Source organism: Natator depressus, chromosome 17, assembly GCF_965152275.1.
Source record: "Natator depressus isolate rNatDep1 chromosome 17, rNatDep2.hap1, whole genome shotgun sequence".
NCBI lineage: Eukaryota > Metazoa > Chordata > Testudines > Cheloniidae > Natator > Natator depressus.
The window spans coordinates 4,996,039-5,014,255 of record NC_134250.1 but is presented as its reverse complement, the minus strand read 5'-3'; the positions used below and the strand labels follow the sequence as shown (position 1 = coordinate 5,014,255).

The 18,217-nt window shown below is 42.5% G+C and overlaps 2 protein-coding genes across 6 annotated transcripts in view; one reads left to right on the top strand and one right to left on the bottom strand.

The window, feature by feature from the left end:
• Positions 1-18,217, bottom strand: part of PPM1E (protein phosphatase, Mg2+/Mn2+ dependent 1E) — a 121,680-nt gene that overhangs the window by 5,267 nt on the left and 98,196 nt on the right. The window contains exons 2-6 of the mRNA XM_074974963.1: positions 11,970-12,088; positions 4,611-4,810; positions 2,467-2,655; positions 629-772; positions 146-239 (exon numbers count right to left, since the gene is read on the bottom strand). Coding sequence (XP_074831064.1) covers positions 146-239; positions 629-772; positions 2,467-2,655; positions 4,611-4,810; positions 11,970-12,088 — 746 coding nt within the window. The remainder of the gene's footprint in view (positions 1-145; positions 240-628; positions 773-2,466; positions 2,656-4,610; positions 4,811-11,969; positions 12,089-18,217) is intronic.
• LOC142000582 (uncharacterized) lies at positions 5,864-17,520 on the top strand. 5 transcript variants are annotated; one of them, XM_074974964.1, is made up of 5 exons: positions 5,864-6,440; positions 6,607-6,743; positions 8,509-8,667; positions 15,981-16,383; positions 16,963-17,520. In XM_074974964.1, exons 4-5 carry the CDS (start codon positions 15,984-15,986, stop codon positions 17,499-17,501), a joined length of 939 nt encoding a protein of 312 aa, XP_074831065.1. In that variant the 5' UTR covers positions 5,864-6,440; positions 6,607-6,743; positions 8,509-8,667; positions 15,981-15,983; the 3' UTR covers positions 17,502-17,520. The 5 variants fall into 5 exon arrangements, 1 of the variants encoding a protein (XP_074831065.1); XR_012642277.1 differs by lacking the exons at positions 5,864-6,440; positions 6,607-6,743; positions 15,981-16,383 and adding an exon at positions 16,659-16,860 and having other exon boundaries at positions 6,908-8,667; XR_012642276.1 differs by lacking the exons at positions 5,864-6,440; positions 6,607-6,743; positions 15,981-16,383 and having other exon boundaries at positions 6,908-8,667.

Below are 18,217 nucleotides of genomic sequence, written 5' to 3'. Positions count from 1 at the left end.
GACCAGCATCTGTTTTCCAGAAAAATGGAGATAGTTGTTCCCAGTTCTATTTATCTGTTGTATTACACAGTGTGATCAATAGAAATCAAAAGATAATTAAAACAGGGAAGAGAAATGGATGCAAGAATTAAAGTACATTTCCTACCAATAGCTCTGGAGACGGACAAACTCCCATTCACTCTCCAGGCCCCAAACCAGACTACACAGCCACCGAGGGCCTCAATGCGCTTCTTCTCATCCTAAACCGCAAGGCAATATAAGAGTTGATCAGGTCTCTGTTGCCGTCATCAGACTCCGGGTGCCTTCAGCAATGTATTGGTGTTTTCAAATGCACAGCAGTCCTGAGCCCATACTGCAAAGCTTAGCGCTTCAATTTCTGCAGGGGTTTTATCCTGCCCCCCTACCAGATCAGAACAAAAGGTTTTGACAAGTCAGTAATCTTATCCAAAGCAATAGGAGTAACTGGACAGGTGCTTGCTCAGCTGTTCCAAAGGAGATAGACAAGGCGATCAATAGTACAAAAGCTCTTTTATATGCGGACAGCAGTCATAAATCTTTGTTTGAAGTCAGAAAATAAATATGAAAAGTGAGACGCTATCCATCTTCAGTTAAAACAGGCCATTCTTACCTCTCTGTCCGGTTTATGAGGCTTCATTAGTTCCACAGCTTGGCCCTGTCTCACAAGCATCACCTGGGAGTCACCAAGCCAAGCTACATGCAGCATATTTCCTCGGATGAATGTGACCACACCAGTGGTGCCACACCGCAGGCTCTGGAAAAAATACCATCTACTAGTTTTAAATGGGCCAATGAAGATGAACTGGAATTGAAATGCCTTGGAACAACTTTCACTGCTTCCCTCAAAGCAGAAGGTGCTGGCATTCAAATAAGGCTGTTCTAATGGCAGAGAAATGGGGCTGCATTCGTTCTACATTTGCTACCGTTCCATTCTCTCCCCCAAAGCCAACGTGGCTGAATGCGAGTAATTGAAGTCACAATTCTGTCCTGTATGTCTGGTGAAAGTCTAATGTTCAAATCCTGCACTTTGCCACTGATTCACCGTGTAACCCTCTTGGGCACCCAGTTTCCCATCTGTGAAATGAATTGGTTTAACTTAACTACCTCAGAGAGTGAGTCACTTATAAAGTATCTTGAGATCCACCTTACGTGAAAAGTGCTAAGGAATGTGATGTCTTTGTGACGCTATGAAAGAATTTTAAAAAAAGTAATCAAAGAGCAAACACAATAAGTGTAACAACAAAAGAATAGAACTCCTCCTCCCCCTTCATAAATGTATTTTAGTGGTTGTGAAAGGTGCTGAATTGACAGTCCTGGAGAATGAAGAGCTCTGCTTATTCAGTGGACAACTGTGCTGTGAACGGCAGCTGACCCGACTTGGAGTGATAGTTAAACCTCTCTGACCCATTCACTCATTGGCCTCTGTAGTGAGAATGCCAACAAGGGGGCAATTAGTGCCAATTGTAATGGTGGTTTCTGTGCTGTAGACAAACCCACTAGGCAATAGACTCTCACCTTTCCCCAACTTAACACAGTCATTGAGTATCTGGCCAGTGCCAGCCTGAGCTGGATTTGAACCAGTGCCCCATAAGTGGAAGAATCTGTTATCCCATTCCCATACTGATGTCCTATTTAAAAATATGTGTATACTCAAGGCTGTGTGTGAGCTGAGCTAGTGCAAAGCCTTCCCCCTGGAGCCAGAACTGAAGTACTGGGGACAGGTAGTAAGGGAAAGTATTTTCAAGAGAAGGAGAAGGGTGTCTTTGACAGCATAGATTCAACCCAGTACCTACTGGCCATGTTTGTGAAGATTTCAGGTTCACTAATAATCAGTTGGCAAATACACTGTACCATGGACTCTAAGAGGCCTTGTGAAATTGTGTATTTCTTGCACAGCCCCAGGCCTTTTGCTCCCTACTTTAACTCCAACTCAGAGAGGCTAGACAACTGCCCATTCCAAATCCATCAATGTCATTTCCTAATCCTTCAGTGAGGGCTCACTGAAATGATTCATGGCAATCCCTGGCCATCTGGTGATTTATCACCCTAAAGACTTGGGTTCAAGGATAGTGGTGGGTTTCCTGCTTTCCAGGTTCATTACAGAGGTGTCATGCATGAGCTCTAGTGAACAAGAGCCAATGAGGCTATCTGTCAAGCATTCGCTGCAAAAAAAAGCTGCCTACCAGATCTGAGGAAGCAAGGGATGTGGTTGTATGGCAATGAAAGGGAAAAGTGATTGTCAAGTCCCATCCGGAACAGGCGCGCAGTGGTTGTTGAGAGAGAAGCTGAACTCAGATGTGTAGGATGTTTGCTCTTCATCTCTCCCCAGCTTGAAATTCACATAATTTACTTTCATTTTTAAATAGAAGTTATTTAAAAAAAAAAATCTTCAGAGTCAAAAAAAATTCCCTCCCCCCCCCCCCCCCCCCCAAAATGATACTAACTCACCTCTCTGGCTGCCTTCTGAACAAAGCGTTCATCTGTCACCCGGAATGCTCTACACAGTGCCTCCGCTGGGTCATGTTGAAACATCTCCTGGTGTACCAAATTCACATGGAGATGGATGGAGGCATAGATGGCAGCATCCACCCCTCCATGACCATCAAATACTGCAAAATACGCTTGCTCCTCTTGGTCCTGCCAAGAGACAACCTTGAATCAAAAACTGATGAAGATAAGCAGTGCAGTTGCTTAACTGGACTATCATTAAAACCATTTAACTTGAGATTACTGGTGTCCCCACTGTGCTTTCACATTAGTGGTATAATGCAGTTAGAGAGGCAGAATCTCCACTTGAGAACTCAGCTAAACTCTTTGTTTATCATAATGTGGGAATATGCATACACAGTCAGATTATATAGTTGACCAATTGCACTTGCTTAGCATGGGCAGGCATTATGCATGCATCATCTGCATAGCTCTGCTAATGCACCTCACATCTGTTTTGTTATACCTTCAGTTATTCATGCCTAAACTTTTCTTGAATAAAAATTGTCATTCACACCAAAGTGTGGCAAGACTTTGTGAGCTGAACAGCCAGCCAGCTGGATGAGACCACCATGTGCTGAAAGCAAAATGCATAAATCCAGATTTGACCTCAGTTTCTTAGAGGTGAAATGCTAGGGCATTAAACTATGAAGCCACATAGCCCTAAGGTTTTTATTCAATCCACAACAGTTCAGGTGTCTGTAATTAATACATTAATATGTACTGTCTCATCAGGTAGTTAAGTGTGATCACATTCTCAGCTCAAGAGAGGCAGAATCCTTCATCTTCAACTCAGGCTTCTTGTCTTGCCCAAACTGCTCACAGAGGGAACAATGCTCCAGTAGCAAGAGACATCAGCGTCTGCATCCAATTTATACACACAACTCACCAACCCACTGTCAGTGCCCACTCAACCTTGACAAACATCTAAAGAACTAAAATATTTATACATTGTAATTTTTAAGTGATGGGCTCCAACACAAATTTGACTGAAGAAAGGTGATAATTGACAGGCAAAGGAAACAAACCTACCTCAGTTTGCATTAACATAATACATCTTAAAGGCAAGAACTATGGGTGCAAGAAAATGCTTATTAAACTGACAAAGCATAATACAAATCAATTTTTCCATCATACTGATCCAGGTTATGTAATTCTTGCTACTTCACATACTTGCCATTTCACAATGTCTGAGATTTTACATCTGAAGAAAAGCTTGCATTAGGGTTTTGCGGATAAGTGATATGAAGAGATGGATGAAAGTAACCCTGGGCCAGGATCTACCAAAAAGTTGGTCCTGGTCGCTTTTTTGTGAACCTGTTCTCCCAGGAGGACTGGTTTTTACCTCCTCTCCTTCTCCTGCTTTTGACTTCTTGATGTTTCTCCCAAGAAACATGGTAGTTCAGCAGCACAGGCCTGGCTCAGCAGGCAACTAAACAGCTCTGAGTTGCACCATTACCTCTTTCTCGGTTTGTGATTCCCTGCTATCTGGGCAATCCTTAGTCAAATAGAGGATCCTGCCTTAGCTTACTCCTTAGTAACACAATGCACTGGCTGCCACAAGGGGAACTCTATGTTACTGTTGAGCCTCAGGCCACTAAATCCTAGGAGCATTGCAGAACCCATACTGCTCTCAATCTCCATGAAGGTGAATGCATCCTATATTGTTCTCTCTGCTCTTCTATTGCCAGCAGAATGCAAGTTTCTAGATTATAAGAAGGCCACCAGCCTTGTAAATGACAACATCTAAACAACAGGACAAAACTAGTCCAAATGAAGGGTGAAAATCTTACAATAAAATGCAGATTCCAGTTGGATGGGGGTGAAGCCACCCAGTAACTGGACAAGTGGCTACAGTAGGATGGGATAGGCACTAGGTACTATGAAAGCTTCTGCTTCATCCTATATAGGCCATGGGCGTTCTGTGAGACCCATAAATATTTACACTACACTCCCTGAATTAACTTAGACGAGGCGTGTGTCTCTTGGATCCCAACTATCTAAGGCTGGTCATATATACGTCTTTCGTTTTCACAGTAAAATGCTTACTAATTTCCCAAAACCCATATTCAGTATGTTAACTGACCCACATCAGCCCCCTTTACCTCAAGGTTGAAGAGCATGTTGAAGTCAGGAATGCAGACATGCTTGTCTTCCATCTTCCTGCGCATGTTTTTGATGGCATGGATGGATGTCTCATAATAGCGGTAGGGCCTCCTTTGAAGTGGAAAGTCTTTCACCCAGCTGCTGCAGATCTCATGGAGTTTGCTGAAAACTGAGCGGGCTAACTTCACTGTCTCAATCTCTGAGGAGGCAAAAAGAAATAAAAGGCTTTCTAAAAATGCTATGAGAATTTGTCACTCAAGTGCATTATAAAGATGAAATAAAATCATGCTGGCCAGGCAACTGAGATACACCTCCAATTCGGAAACCCTGGATTCCGGTTCTAAAAGCAAAAGAGAGAGCCACCTACAGTATAATTAGCATTCGCCACGTAACAGCTGATTGATTGTATCCTACCTACTCCTGTGCCTTTACTGGACTCAGCAGCAAGCAATGAATGAGATTATATGCTTCCCCTGATAAGACCCATTTGCAGTTCCAGACAAGATGATGCAACTGTTAGGATATAGATATTCAGGCCTGTCGGCAAAGGCCTGTACTTTAAGAATTTAGGTGTATTCTTATCACTTGGCTAGTTCTAGAGGTATAAAAGAAAGAAAGAATCAAAATCACTGTCTGCCGGTGTAAGGGCCTTCTCTTACTGTGACAGTCTGAGGCCCTGTGCTTAGGCTAAGGCCTTTGGCTAAGCAGCAGAGGCAGCCATAAGCTAGGAAGCGACCGGTCACATCCTCACATTCCAAACTAGTCACATTGAAAGAAGGTGCTATTGGGCTGTTAGGAATACAATCCTGTCCTGATAATGCCTATCACCTCCAGAGAAAGGGAAGTGCCTAGAAAATGTAAAAGGAAACAGCATCCTGACTGGCAAGAACTCACTTATCAATACTGGGATGTGAAATCCTCACTTCTGTATTGTTTTGTCATTATAGTTCCCACTTTGCTATTGTTTGTCTGTATAATCTCTGTCTGGTTCTGTGATTGTTCCTGTCTGCTGTATAATTAATTTTGCTGGGTGTAAACTAATTAAGGTGGTGGGATATAATTGGTTACATAATCATGTTACAATATGTTAGGATTGGTTAGTTAAATTTCAGGAAAATGATTGGTTAAGGTATAGCTAAGCAGAACTCAAGTTTTACTATATAATCTATAGTCAGTGAGGAAGTGAGTGGGCGTGGGGGTGGGGGTGGGGGTGGGTGGGAGAGATGGGAACAGGGAATGGGAGTGGGGAAACTGGAATCCTGTTTGGCTAAAGGGGGAAATGGGAACAGGGACACAGGTGTAAGGCTCTGTGGTGTCAGAGCTGGGAAGGAGGATACTAAGGAAGGAAACTGGAATCATGCTTGCTGGAAGTTCACCCCAATAAACATCGAATTGTTTGCACCTTTGGACTTCGGGTATTGTTGCTCTCTGTTCATGCGAGAAGGACCAGGGAAGTAAGTGGGTGAAGGAATAAGCCCCCTAACAGCAACCATGGCTCCTACAATGTCTGGGTTTAAACACTTCATGGTGCAAATGAGCGACAACATTAAAAAGCAACTCAAGGCGCACGATTCTCCACATTTTTGCTCCAGTTTTGGTCAGTGGAGTTACACCCCTATAGAACTGGAGCAGTGCAGTGATTAATAAGGCGTAGTAGGGTTTATAACATTTCTTTTAAGCACATGTTCATGGGTGTTCATTCAAATGGTATATTAACTGAGACATGTTCACAATTTAATGTTATTTTGTTTTCAGGTCCCAAAGTAGGTTGAGCCCAAAAGAAATCTGTGTGAGCAGGTGAAAAGTCCAGAGCAGCCTTCAGTTAAGGGGTGGGTGAGCTGTCACTTCGTAAAATCATTCTTAATATGTGCAGAGTCAGGCACTCGCAAACTATTCGGCAGTTATGAAAGTCTAGTTAGCTTCTTTTACTGGAAGAAAAAGCAGTAAGTAAACATGGGAGAACTGAACACATCTAAGGCTCTTTTCATATTACAGTTTCACCAGTCTGAGTCTCCAGGGTCCAATTTCAGCAGAAGTCTGTGTCTAGTTCCAATCACCCTGCAGAAGTACCATATCCAAAGGGGGAAAAGGAAGGATGGGAACCATTCCACATCTGATTTCACAGAAACAGTGTCAGTATCAATAAGCAGCACCTTCTAATGATGGCCTAATTAACAGTCACTGGTAGAGTTAGGAAAAATGTAGCAAGCAAGACTCCTGGGATCTATTTCTAGCTCTGCTTATTTTTCACTGTGCCACCATGGGTAAGTAATTTATTCTAATTTCATATATGGAAAACTGAGCCTCAGTTTCCCCAAGTTTAATTACTTAGAGATCTTTCAGATTTTTGTTATTCTGTGTAAGTATTGTTGTACGTTCAAGCAGAAACAGAAGACAGAGCATCAGGGAAGACCCTGGATGCCTCCAAGTCTCCAGCCACTAGACCATGAGAGTTGGTTCTCCCATGTCCAGCTAAATAATTCATAGCAAGGCTGAGAAAGGAATATCCTCCTCAGTGCTGTCAGCAATGTCACTGCTGGGCAACATGTGAAACAAGAACACAAATACTGCCTGAACCATCCAAATCATATCTTCAGTCAGGGAACTTCCTCCACAGATTTCATCATCCACTCTTTCCCATGGGCATGTTTAACAGAGAAAACCTGTTGATTTTAATGTCACCTGTTCATTACAATTCAGAAATGCTTCTGAAGGATGAATGGAGAGAAACCATTCGCTGTGCTGAGATATTAAATACTCTCCCCCTATGAGGTGTGTGCACAGTGGCAGCAGCATCAATAATTGCTGCTTGAGATTAAAAAAAGGAGAGAGGCCCACAGTGGCCGATCCACCCCCTCACAGCTGTAAATTACTCAATCGTTAATGTTGTGGTGCTGAGCTGGAGCTGCGTCAGCTGTCATCGTGGCTGAATCATGTGGAATTTCATCTCCCTCCTGCTGCTACCTCAATGCTGCTCCAAGAATCTTCAGTGTCGGAAGTACAGTTTAATTGCGCCACTGCTTGGAGGAAACCCAGGTCAGACATTTTTGTCCCTAATCTTGGTTGATTGGTTATCTTTGCAAAGGAGACTGGGGGCTTGGAAAGGCAAATTTGTGTCAATTTCTAAATTCTCCAGTCTCTCTCTCATTGTCGATATCAGGCCTGACTCACTGCAGCAGATGGAGGAGAGATTCCCATTTATTTCATACAAATCATTTCTAGTGACAGCCAAATAATCAATGGCAGTGCTTCATCAATGTGTATGGAAAGAAAAGTACAATTTCTGAAGTGATATTTACATTTCCACAGTACTTTTCATCCACAGGTCTCAAAGGTCCTTCTATTAATAAATGCTTTAAGCTAGGTCTCTATCTTTGTTCAGCAGTTTTAGTAATACCCATCACTTATATTAGACATATAAGTTAATATCTTTTATTGCACCTACATCTGTTGGGTGAGAGATTAACTTTACACAGAGCTCTTCTGAACTGAAGGAGAGCTCTGTGTAAAATCAAAAGCTTGTCTCTTTCACCAACAGAAGTTGGTCCAATAAAAGATATCACCTCACCTCACCCACCTAGTCTCTCTAATATCCTGTGACCAACATGGCTACAACAACACTGCAAACGGTACTTATATAATATTGAACATTTTCAAAGTGCTGAACCACCATTATCTAATCCTCAAAACACTGATGTGATCTGAAGAAGAGAGGTTTTTACCCACGAAAGCTTATGCTCAAATATATCCGTTAGTCTTTAAGGTGCCACCAGACTCCTTGTTGTTTTTGTGGATACAGACTAACATGGCTACCCCGATACTTGACTTTGAATATGCTAATTCCACACTCTTACTTTCATACATCAGTGGGTTCAATTATACCCTTTTTCTTTTAAGGTAAGGATCCTCCCTGCATCAAACCTCTGATCAAAAGGTTGCCTTCCACATGCACCCCTTTGACTCCTTTTACAAAACCTGAATAGTAGAGGACTTCACAGATTCCATCATCCACTGTCACCCAGCAGAACCAAATGTGCCTCTTGAGGAGAAACTGAGGTGAGGACACAAATTCGGGCAAATATCAAGTCCTTCTACTTTTTGCATTATATAGAGCAGCAAGCTTGGTGGACCTCTAAAACAAAAGCCTTCCCAGTATAGACTGATACAGAGGTAGACATCAGAAGCACAAGGTTACAATCCATCTTGTTCTTTAGTCCTGAACTAATCTGAGCAGCTTTAAAGTCAGCAGTATGATATAAACTCAGGTCAAAACTTTAGGTTACAACAGGAATCCATTCTCAAACAACTGTGTCATAGATCGTTCAGGGCTTCCTCTGTTTCTCCCAAAGTGTAATGGCCTCCCCACATGAACACTAGTTAGGACCAGGCACAGGAAAGCAGTCAGTCACTAAATTCTTCTAAGTAACTATCCCAGGTTTCCTAAGTATAAGAATATTAGTCACAAATTAGTATCTGATCCTTTGCAATGAAAGCTCTTTCAGTTCTGTGTATTGCTCCAACTAATATTTTTATTCAACACACCAACCCCTCATTCCTTGACTTAGTCATGTGTTTGCAAAACCATGATTTTTAGTGTATTATGTGAGGTGGAATTGCTTAATCTTACATTACCCATAAATCAACTCATCACTTTGCTGTGGTCCAGGACACCAGCTTATATTTCTCTTTCTTCACATTTCTTATTCTTTAATTTGCATTATTTAAAATGTATTTAAACCTCACCTATCTACATACGACCACATCATTCTGATATGGTCCTGCGTGGAGTCCCTGGTTTCATCTGGCTAACTGCTACACCAAGGTACATATCGCAATGTATGATTGCTTCTTTGTATTACAGGTTTAAATACATTTTAACACACACCTACAGATGTTTTCATTTAAAACATCAGCTTCCTTAGATATTGTGTGTGGAGGCTTAGTTTGAAAAATGTCAAAATTTCCTTGGAGACTGTCAAACATTTATGAGAGTCTAAGAGATTTCAATCTGGAAATAATGAGGGCTGCTCAGCCAGAACAATGACAAATCTATGCCAGTCGCCTGCTCAGGGTGAGACGCAGCAACACCTACAAACAGCAAAGCCCAGAGCCCATTGCCCAGGCTCCTCAGGTGTGTGAAGGCCTCTAAGAATCAGACCAGAAACTTCCCCTTTAGAGGCCAGAATGCTAAAGCTTTTATTTTCCCACAGTGCTATTTATAGCTTTTTATCAAAAGTAGGAGGGAGAGAGGAATAATAAGGGTTGCTAAATATATGGTTTCCACACCAAATGAAGGACTCCGGTCAACTCATTCTGTGGAATGTTATCCATCTTAATCAGCATCCCAGAGAGCTCTCCAAGGAAATGTACTCAGCAGAGTCCTGAGCGAGTTAGAACTTGTGGCCTTGACCAGACTGATGGGAAAGTCTTGCTATACAATAAGTACAAACAGAGAAAAGGAAAATTCCTTTTGTTTTTAACATCAAGCATTTTTTACATGACAGTCACTGAAACCCAAGACATTGCAAAGCTTTTGTAAAAATAATTACCAGCTGAAATCATTCAGGGTGAAATTCATTCCTTCCCACACAAAGCTGGCTTAAGGCAGATGGATTTCACCCTGCTAATATGTGCTCAGACAAGAAATTCAGGGACACTGAATCCAATCCTAGGCTACTAGAGGCTGTAATGAAGACCCTTTCTGAAGCACACAGGAGGGTATAGACACCCCTCACTTGCATGGCCACTCAGTCTAATTCCTTCTTCTGACAAGAGCCTCTCACTGCAGAACTTAAGTAGTGACACAGATGCTGTGTGAGAGATCTGCATCCAAACTAATTTCACCTCAAGCAAATACAGTGGTAGCCACTCCAATGTCTGAGCAGCCTGTGAAATTTTCTGGGGTAACACAATATAGATAATACAGTGTCTATTATGTGTCTAAGTATGTGTAGGGTCTATTTGCATATGTGAAGACTTAACAGTTCATATTATAAAACAACGTATTTGAAAAGCAGCCAAACACCTGATTTCAGCTTCCCCCCCCCCCCATCTAGAAGCATACAGAGAGGAGCTGTTTCTGATGGCAGTAGATTTTTCAGATAGGTTGTTTAAAAATTTATTTGTAAAGTCTGTAATTAGATCCTGATACTCATTTGCAATCTTAAAGTGTTTGATTTAAAGCTTTGCAATTCACTTTTTAATACCCTTTGCTCACATTTTGTTTTTAGAATTGTGATTGTGGTAACATGAAAACAGAAAAAGGAACATTCTGTTGCTAAATATGTACCTCTTCCCCTCTACTGCCCTCCATATGTCTGTTTGTATAGAATTGGTCTCCTTTGTCCCTTCCCATCATCTCACCTCTGGTGGTGCGAGAGCCTTCTCTTCTACAACTCCTTGTGTCAGGGACAACTTTCCTCTGTCTCAGGGACTCCATCTCTTAAAATCTCATGTAAAAACATTTCTTTTCTCCTTTTATGCCCCTAAATGTTTTCTCCCTCTGCTATGGGAATATTGAATAGGAGTAGAGAGGTTATATTACCTCTGCGTTCGGCACTGGTGTGACTGCTCCTGCAATATTGTATCTAGTTGTGGTATCCACACTTCAAGAAGGATGTTGAAAAATCGGAGAGGATTCGGAGAAGAGCCACAAGACTCATTAAAGGACTGGAAAACATGCCTTATAGCAAGGGACTCAAGGAGCTCAATTTATTTCCTTATCAAAGAGAAGATTAAGGAGTAGCTTGATCACAGTCTACATATACTGTACCTACTTGGAGAACAGACATTTTATAACAGAGAGTTCCTCAATCTAGCAGACAAAGGTCTAAGATGATATAGTGGCTGGAAGCAAGACAAATTCAGACTGGAAATAAGGTTCAAATTTTTAACAGTGAGGGTAATTAACCATTGGAACAACTTAGAAAGGGACTGTGGTGGATTCTCCATTACTGGAAATTTTTACATCAAGACTGGTTGTTTCTCTGGTGAGATGAGATATGCTCTAGTGAACACAGCTATTGGACTTGACGTAGGAATTAATTCAGGAAAGTCCTATGGCCTATAATATGCAGGGGATCACAATGGTCCCTTCTGACTGAGGACATATGCCCCCTTCCCCCAGAATTGCTGCTTGGCTTGTATTGAGCATGCTCAGTAACATCTGCTGAAGCCACTGCCCTCACTCTGTCCCGCAACTAGTGGCTGGTATGGGTAGTCTCTGCCTTCTGGCCTTAAAAAAATCTACAAATTCTCTCTGAAATTGTACTGTTTTGCTCTGCAAAGTTTGCTGGGACACAGTTTGCATAAAAGATTGTATCAAAATAAAGTATGCTAAAACACATATATGCACTTACGTATGATGCCTTCTGTACCATCCACATGCTTTGGTAAGTAGTGCACTGAAAGATCACTCTGAAGGACTTCATCTGATGTTGCTCTGGCTAAAGCAGCAGCCAAAAATGAAGGGCAATTACTGAAAAAGAAAAACACGAGAGAGATATTTTCAAACTGATTTCACAAGGTAACTGGCAACAGCATAATGCAGAACAACGCTTACATTTGTAAAGTAACACCTACATTTGAAGATTGTCCAAGATTTGTGAGCGTACAGCAGATTCTTTTTTGATAGGTAGCATTACACTTCTGCAGGCTGAGGACCCTTCTGTGGATTTTAGTAGGCTTAAATTTCACTTCCAAGGGCCCTTCTTAAAAGCCTTTGTGCCTCATTTGGCACCTTTAATTTACTCTTCAAAACTGGGGCTCTGTGCACACATGCAGAGCTTATAAATCACACACTAAATTTACTCTATTTGCATTTACAAACCTGAGCTGAAACCCATGCTGTCCAGTTTCTCAGTCTCTGCTCTTGATTCAAATTCTCAAAGGGCAGGGAGTTTGGAAACTGCAAACGGAGACCTCCAGTTGCTCCTGTTAAACAGTAGGGGTAACATTTGCACTGCTAGCTAAATCAGTTTTTAAACACATCTTTAATAGTCAGCAGGGACCAGGCCTCACTTGTTTAAAAATGAGTTGTTGTCTAGATTCCTCACTACATAGGCTAGGTTAAAATATAGCTATTGAATCTGATTCTACCACAGTTTGTCTCATCCAAAATGACTGGCTGAACTATGTTAGAAGCAGTTTTAGCTGGCATCATATGTTTAAGTACAATTCCTTAATCCTTGTCCTGTGTGGACAAAGCCTTAACCTCTGTCTATGGAGATTTTTCTCTTTTCATCAAAAACATTTTCTGTATGTTCAGTCAAAGGGTTGAGGGAATTATCTGACTAGTAATCAGACAGATGGGCAATGTCAATCCAGAAATGTCACCCACCCAGACCTGAGAAATCCAAGCATGAGGCGTTCCTCATGGTTCTAATTTTGAGCATAATCTCCTAGTTTCAATAAAATAAAATTCAGATTTGCAAACATATTTTTTTCAAAATCATAATTGCCCATTGCCTGAAACTACCTAAATAGAACCACAGAGAATTAGAAAACTAACCTCTTAACTGAGAAGGGATAGAGAGAAACTTCTCCTATGGGCAAACTATCCCATCATTGTCTACTACAGAGTTTCTTACTCCTTTCTCTGAAGCATCTGATACTGACCACTGTCGGAGACACGAAATTGGACGAGATGGACTCAGGGATGAGCTGGCCATACCTCGTTTCTATCCTATGCACCAAATATGGATTTTGATAGACGTGTCTCTTGAGATCTGAGACGCATAAAGCAGTACTCCGATGTACTCACATTTGGACTGCTGCCAACCGAAGAAAACCAATGCTGTTCTAAATTGACACAATGGTAGCTTAATTAATGTAGACTGAATTCCACAAAAGACTTCAGTCAAACCCATTTTGCTCAGTCTCTTTGAAAATCCACTTTAGCACAGTGCTTTCCAATACCATATTTGACAATGAACACCATTACAAACGGTAGATTTAGAATAAGATATGAGATTTGCACAAAGCTAAATCTTCCATCTGTTTTAATAAATAGTATTTAATGTTTACATAAAGTTACTTAAACATAGGATTAGAAATAAATACCAGTTTTTCCCAAAGATACTTTGTCATGAGGCACGTTCTGTCTCCCAAGTTACTCAAAGCCCCAGCTATTCTGAAGTTACAAGACCAATAAGACTCACTCCTTGAATTAGCAGTTGAGCATTCTACCCATATATTCTAGTCCAAACCTCAGCAATATGTACGCTAATGAAGCATGGCTACATGGGAACATTAACTATCTTAGGGCTGGATCTTCCCAGCACAAGAGAAGAACTCCGATCCCATTTATATACAGCAATACCTTTTGGAAATGTACAGTAATCAGCAAGAAGGAAAAGCTCTGTAACTTCCTTTATTTCCAGTGCATGTAGAAGTTCATTCTCCAGATAGCCTTGCTTGTCTTTAGATCATGAGGGATGGTTTTTGTCATTTCTATTATTAATTCCTACACATCTGAAAAGCATTTTAGGTTACCAGTCATATTTTATGCAATTTTCATGTTACAAGAGAAACAAGAATATGACGACTCCTGAACTAAAAGAATTACAAATAATTATGTAATCAGAGCCAGCAACAATGTTAGAATCTCTATCTGAAGACAGTATGCAGCAGAAATGTTCAAACATAATTTTGCCTAGGCAGAGCCTACACAAACCTCAGCAAAAGCAGGAAAGCTTATGTTGTACATGTGTTTCTAAACACAACAAATTTCTCAGACAGAGCTCACTTTACAGAGGAACATAATAATCTATGGTACTATGCATGGAATATGAGTTGGTTTCCCAACTTCCTCCCTGCAGTACCAATTTGGGAGAGCTATGGAGAAAGCACACTTCTTGCAAAAGGAGTGTGCTTCCCATCACTCACAAACAATTCCTCCGGACAGTTAAGGAGCAGCACTGATGGATATCAGATGGAGAGTCCTGCTAAGAAGATGGCAGGTACAATTAAGATCCTCAAGGACATAAAAAGCTAGGGCAAAAATACAGTAGGAATCTTGTTCCGATGGGGACTCCATGTAAGGGGAAAATAAATACCCTGTCATTAGCATTCACACATAAATAATTGGTTTTATTATTTTACTCTGCAATGGCATGTTATAAGAAGTGAGGTGTATTAGAATGCATATAGGTAAGTGGCTGGTCAGAGCCTTTACCAGCCAGCTTGCCAGTAGCTAGCTACATGTCCCCGCACAATACAAATGTGATACCTGCAGTCTCGAACTGGAGCTCTTTATCTAAACAAGGCATACAATTCCTTACAATGCCAAACCTACACAAAAGCCACTAAATGTGTTATTAGACAAATTAGAGGTTTTTTAAGTACATCCTTCCTGATTCTTTGGCAGCGTGGGTGTCTGTACAACACCCAGAGTTGCATTTCAACAATCTTGGGATAACTCTGCTAAGGTAATAAGCAAGCTTGAATGTGGGCAGCCTCCATCAATTAAGTTTGAGAGAAACAGTCTGAAGTAGACTTAACTCAGCCCACATACTATAATGATACTTGCTTACCACACACCTCTGCTCCTTGCCGATAGCACTGGAGTGATGAATTTCCAAAGATTTCCCCTCATTTATCTGTGTTCTAAATCTAATATAAAATTCTCACCTAAAAATGGGTAAGGCAGATTTAACACTGTACTGTATAAAAGGCATCACAGAGCTTAGACTGACTTGTTTATTAATTCTGATGGACGAGATGGAGAAAACCAATCTGAAAACAGCTTTCCTTTGTACGGCTGGTTATTCTCTGTTCTAAAAGTAACAGCAGACTGCCACAGAATTAATTGACTGACATTTGTACATCACAAAGCTTCCTATGGAGCCTTTCTAGGCCCTGGTCTACACTAGGAGTTGAGGTCGAATTTAGCAGCGTTAAATCCATTTAACCTTGCACCCGTCCACTACGACGAAGCCCCCTTTTTTTTTTTTTTTTCACTTAAAGGGCTCTTAAAATCGATTTCCTTACTCCACCCCCGACAAGGGGATTAGTGCTGAAATCAGCCTTGCGGGGTCCAATTTGGGGTACTATGGACACAATTAGACGGTATTGGCCTCCGGGAGTTATCCCAGAGTGCTCCATTGTGATCGCTCTGGACAGCACTCTCAACTCAGATGCACTGGCCAGGTAGACAGGGAAAGGCCCGCGAACTTTTGAATTTCAATTTCCTGTTTGGCCAGCATGGCAAGCTGCAGGTGACCATGATGGAGTCCCAGAATCACAAAAGAGCTCCAGCGTGGACCGAACGGGAGGTACGGGATCTGATCGCTGTATGGGGAGAGGAATCCGTGCTATCAGAACTACGTTCCAGTTTTCGAAATGCCAAAACATTTGTCAAAATCTCCCAGGGCATGAAGGACAGAGGCCATAACAGGGACCCGAAGCAGTGCCACATGAAACTTAAGGAGCTGAGGCAAGCCTACCAGAAAACCAGAGAGGTGAACGGCCGCTCCGGGTCAGAACCCAAAACATGCTGCTTCTATGATGAGCTGCATGCCATTTTAGGGGGTTCAGCCACCACTACCCCAGCTGTGTTGTTTGACTCCTTCAGTGGAGATGGAGGCAACACGGAAGCAGGTTTTGGGGACGAGGAAGATGATGATGAGGTTGTAGATAGCTCACAGCAAGCAAGCAGAGAAACCGATTTTCCCGACAGCCAGGAACTGTTTCTCACCCTGGACCTGGAGCCAGTACCCCCCAAACCCACCCAAAGCTGCCTCCCAAACCTGCCAGGCGGAGAAGGGACCTCTGGTGAGCGTACCTTTTAAAATACTATACATGGTTTAAAAGCAAGCATGTTTAATGATTAATTTTCCCTGGCATTCGTGGCTGTCCTGGATATACTCCCAAAGCCTTTGCAAAAGGTTTCTGGGGAGGGCAGCCTTATTCCATCCACCATGGTAGGACACTTTACCACTCCAGGCCAGTAGCACATACTCGGGAATCATTGTACAACAAAGCATTGCAGTGTATGTTTGCTGGCATTCAAACAACATCCATTCTTTATCTCTTTGTGTTATCCTCAGGAGAGTGATATCATTCATGGTCACCTGGTTGAAATAGGGTGCTTTTCTTAAGGGGACATTCAGAGGTGCCCGTTCCTGCTTGGTTGTTTGCCTGCAGCTGAACAGAAATGTTCCCCGCTGTTAGCCACGGGGAGGCGGAAGGAGCTAGCCACACGCTGGGGGGAGGCAAAATGCGACCTTGGAACGAAAGCACATATGCTATGTATGTAATGTTAACAGCAAGGTTTACCGTGAAAGAGCGTACCCATTGTTCTATAAAATGTGTCATTTTAAATACCACTGTCCCTTTCTTTTTCTCCACCAGCTGCATGTGTTTCAAGGATCACAGGATCTTCTCCTTCCCAGAGGCTAGCGAAGATCAGAAGGCGAAAAAAACGCACTCGTGATGAAACGTTCTCTGAGCTCATGCTGTCCTCCCACACTGACAGAGCACAGATGAATGCGTGGAGGCAGACAATGTCAGAGTGCAGGAAAGCACAAAATGACCGGGAGGAGAGGTGGCGGGCTGAAGCTGAAAGATGGAGGCAGTGTGATGAGAGGAGGCAGGATTCAATGCTGAGGCTGCTGGAGGATCAAATTAATATGCTCCAGGGTATGGCTGAGCTGCAGGAAAGGCAGCAGAAGCACAGACCACCGCTACAGCCCCTGTGTAACCAACTGCCCTCCTCCCCAAGTTCCATAGCCTCCTCACCCAGACGCCCAAGAACAATTCCCCAAGCAACAGAAGGCTGGCATTCAGTAAGTTTTAAACTTTTAAAGTGCTGTGTGGCCTTGTCCTTTCCTCCTCCACCACCCCTCCTGGGCTACCTTGATAGTTATCCCCCTATTTGTGTGATGAATTAATAAAGAATGCATGAATGTGAAGCAACAATGACTTTACTGCCTCTGCAAGCGGTGATCGAAGGGAGGAGGGGAGGGCAGTTAGCTTACAGGGAAGTAGAATGAACAAGGGGTAGGGGGTTTCATCAAGGAGAAACAAACAGAACTTTCACACCTTAGCCTGGCCAGTCATGAAACTGGTTTTCAAAGCTTCTCTGATGCGCATCGCGCCCTCCTGTGCTCTTCTAACCGCCCTGGTGTCTGGCTGTGCATAACCAGCAGCCAGGCGATTTGCCTCAACCTCCCACCCCGCCATAAACGTCTCCCCCTTACTCTCACAGATATTGTGGAGCGCACAACAAGCAGTAACAACAGTGGGAATATTGGTTTCGCTGAGGTCTAACCAAGTCAGTAAACTGCACCAGCGCGCTTTCAAATGTCCAAATGCACATTCTACCACCATTCTGCACTTGCTCAGCCTGTAGTTGAACAGCTCCTGACTACTGTCCAGGCTGCCTGTGTACGGCTTCATGAGCCATGGCATTAAGGGGTAGGCTGGGTCCCCAAGGATAACTATAGACATTTCAACATCCCCAACGGTTATTTTCTGGTCTGGGAATAAAGTCCCTTCCTGCAGCTTTTGAAACAGACCCGAGTTCCTGAAGATGCAAGCGTCATGTACCTTTCCCAGCCATCCCACGTTGATGTTGGTGAAACGTCCCTTGTGATCCACCAGTGCT

Coding starts and splice junctions, on each gene's coding strand:
- LOC142000582 (XM_074974964.1), top strand. CDS start 15,984: ATGAAGGACAGAGGCCATAACAGGGACCCGAAGCAGTGCCACATGAAA. Junction 16,384..16,962: donor AGGCGGAGAAGGGACCTCTG/GTGAGCGTACCT, acceptor TTTCTCCACCAG/CTGCATGTGTTTCAAGGATC.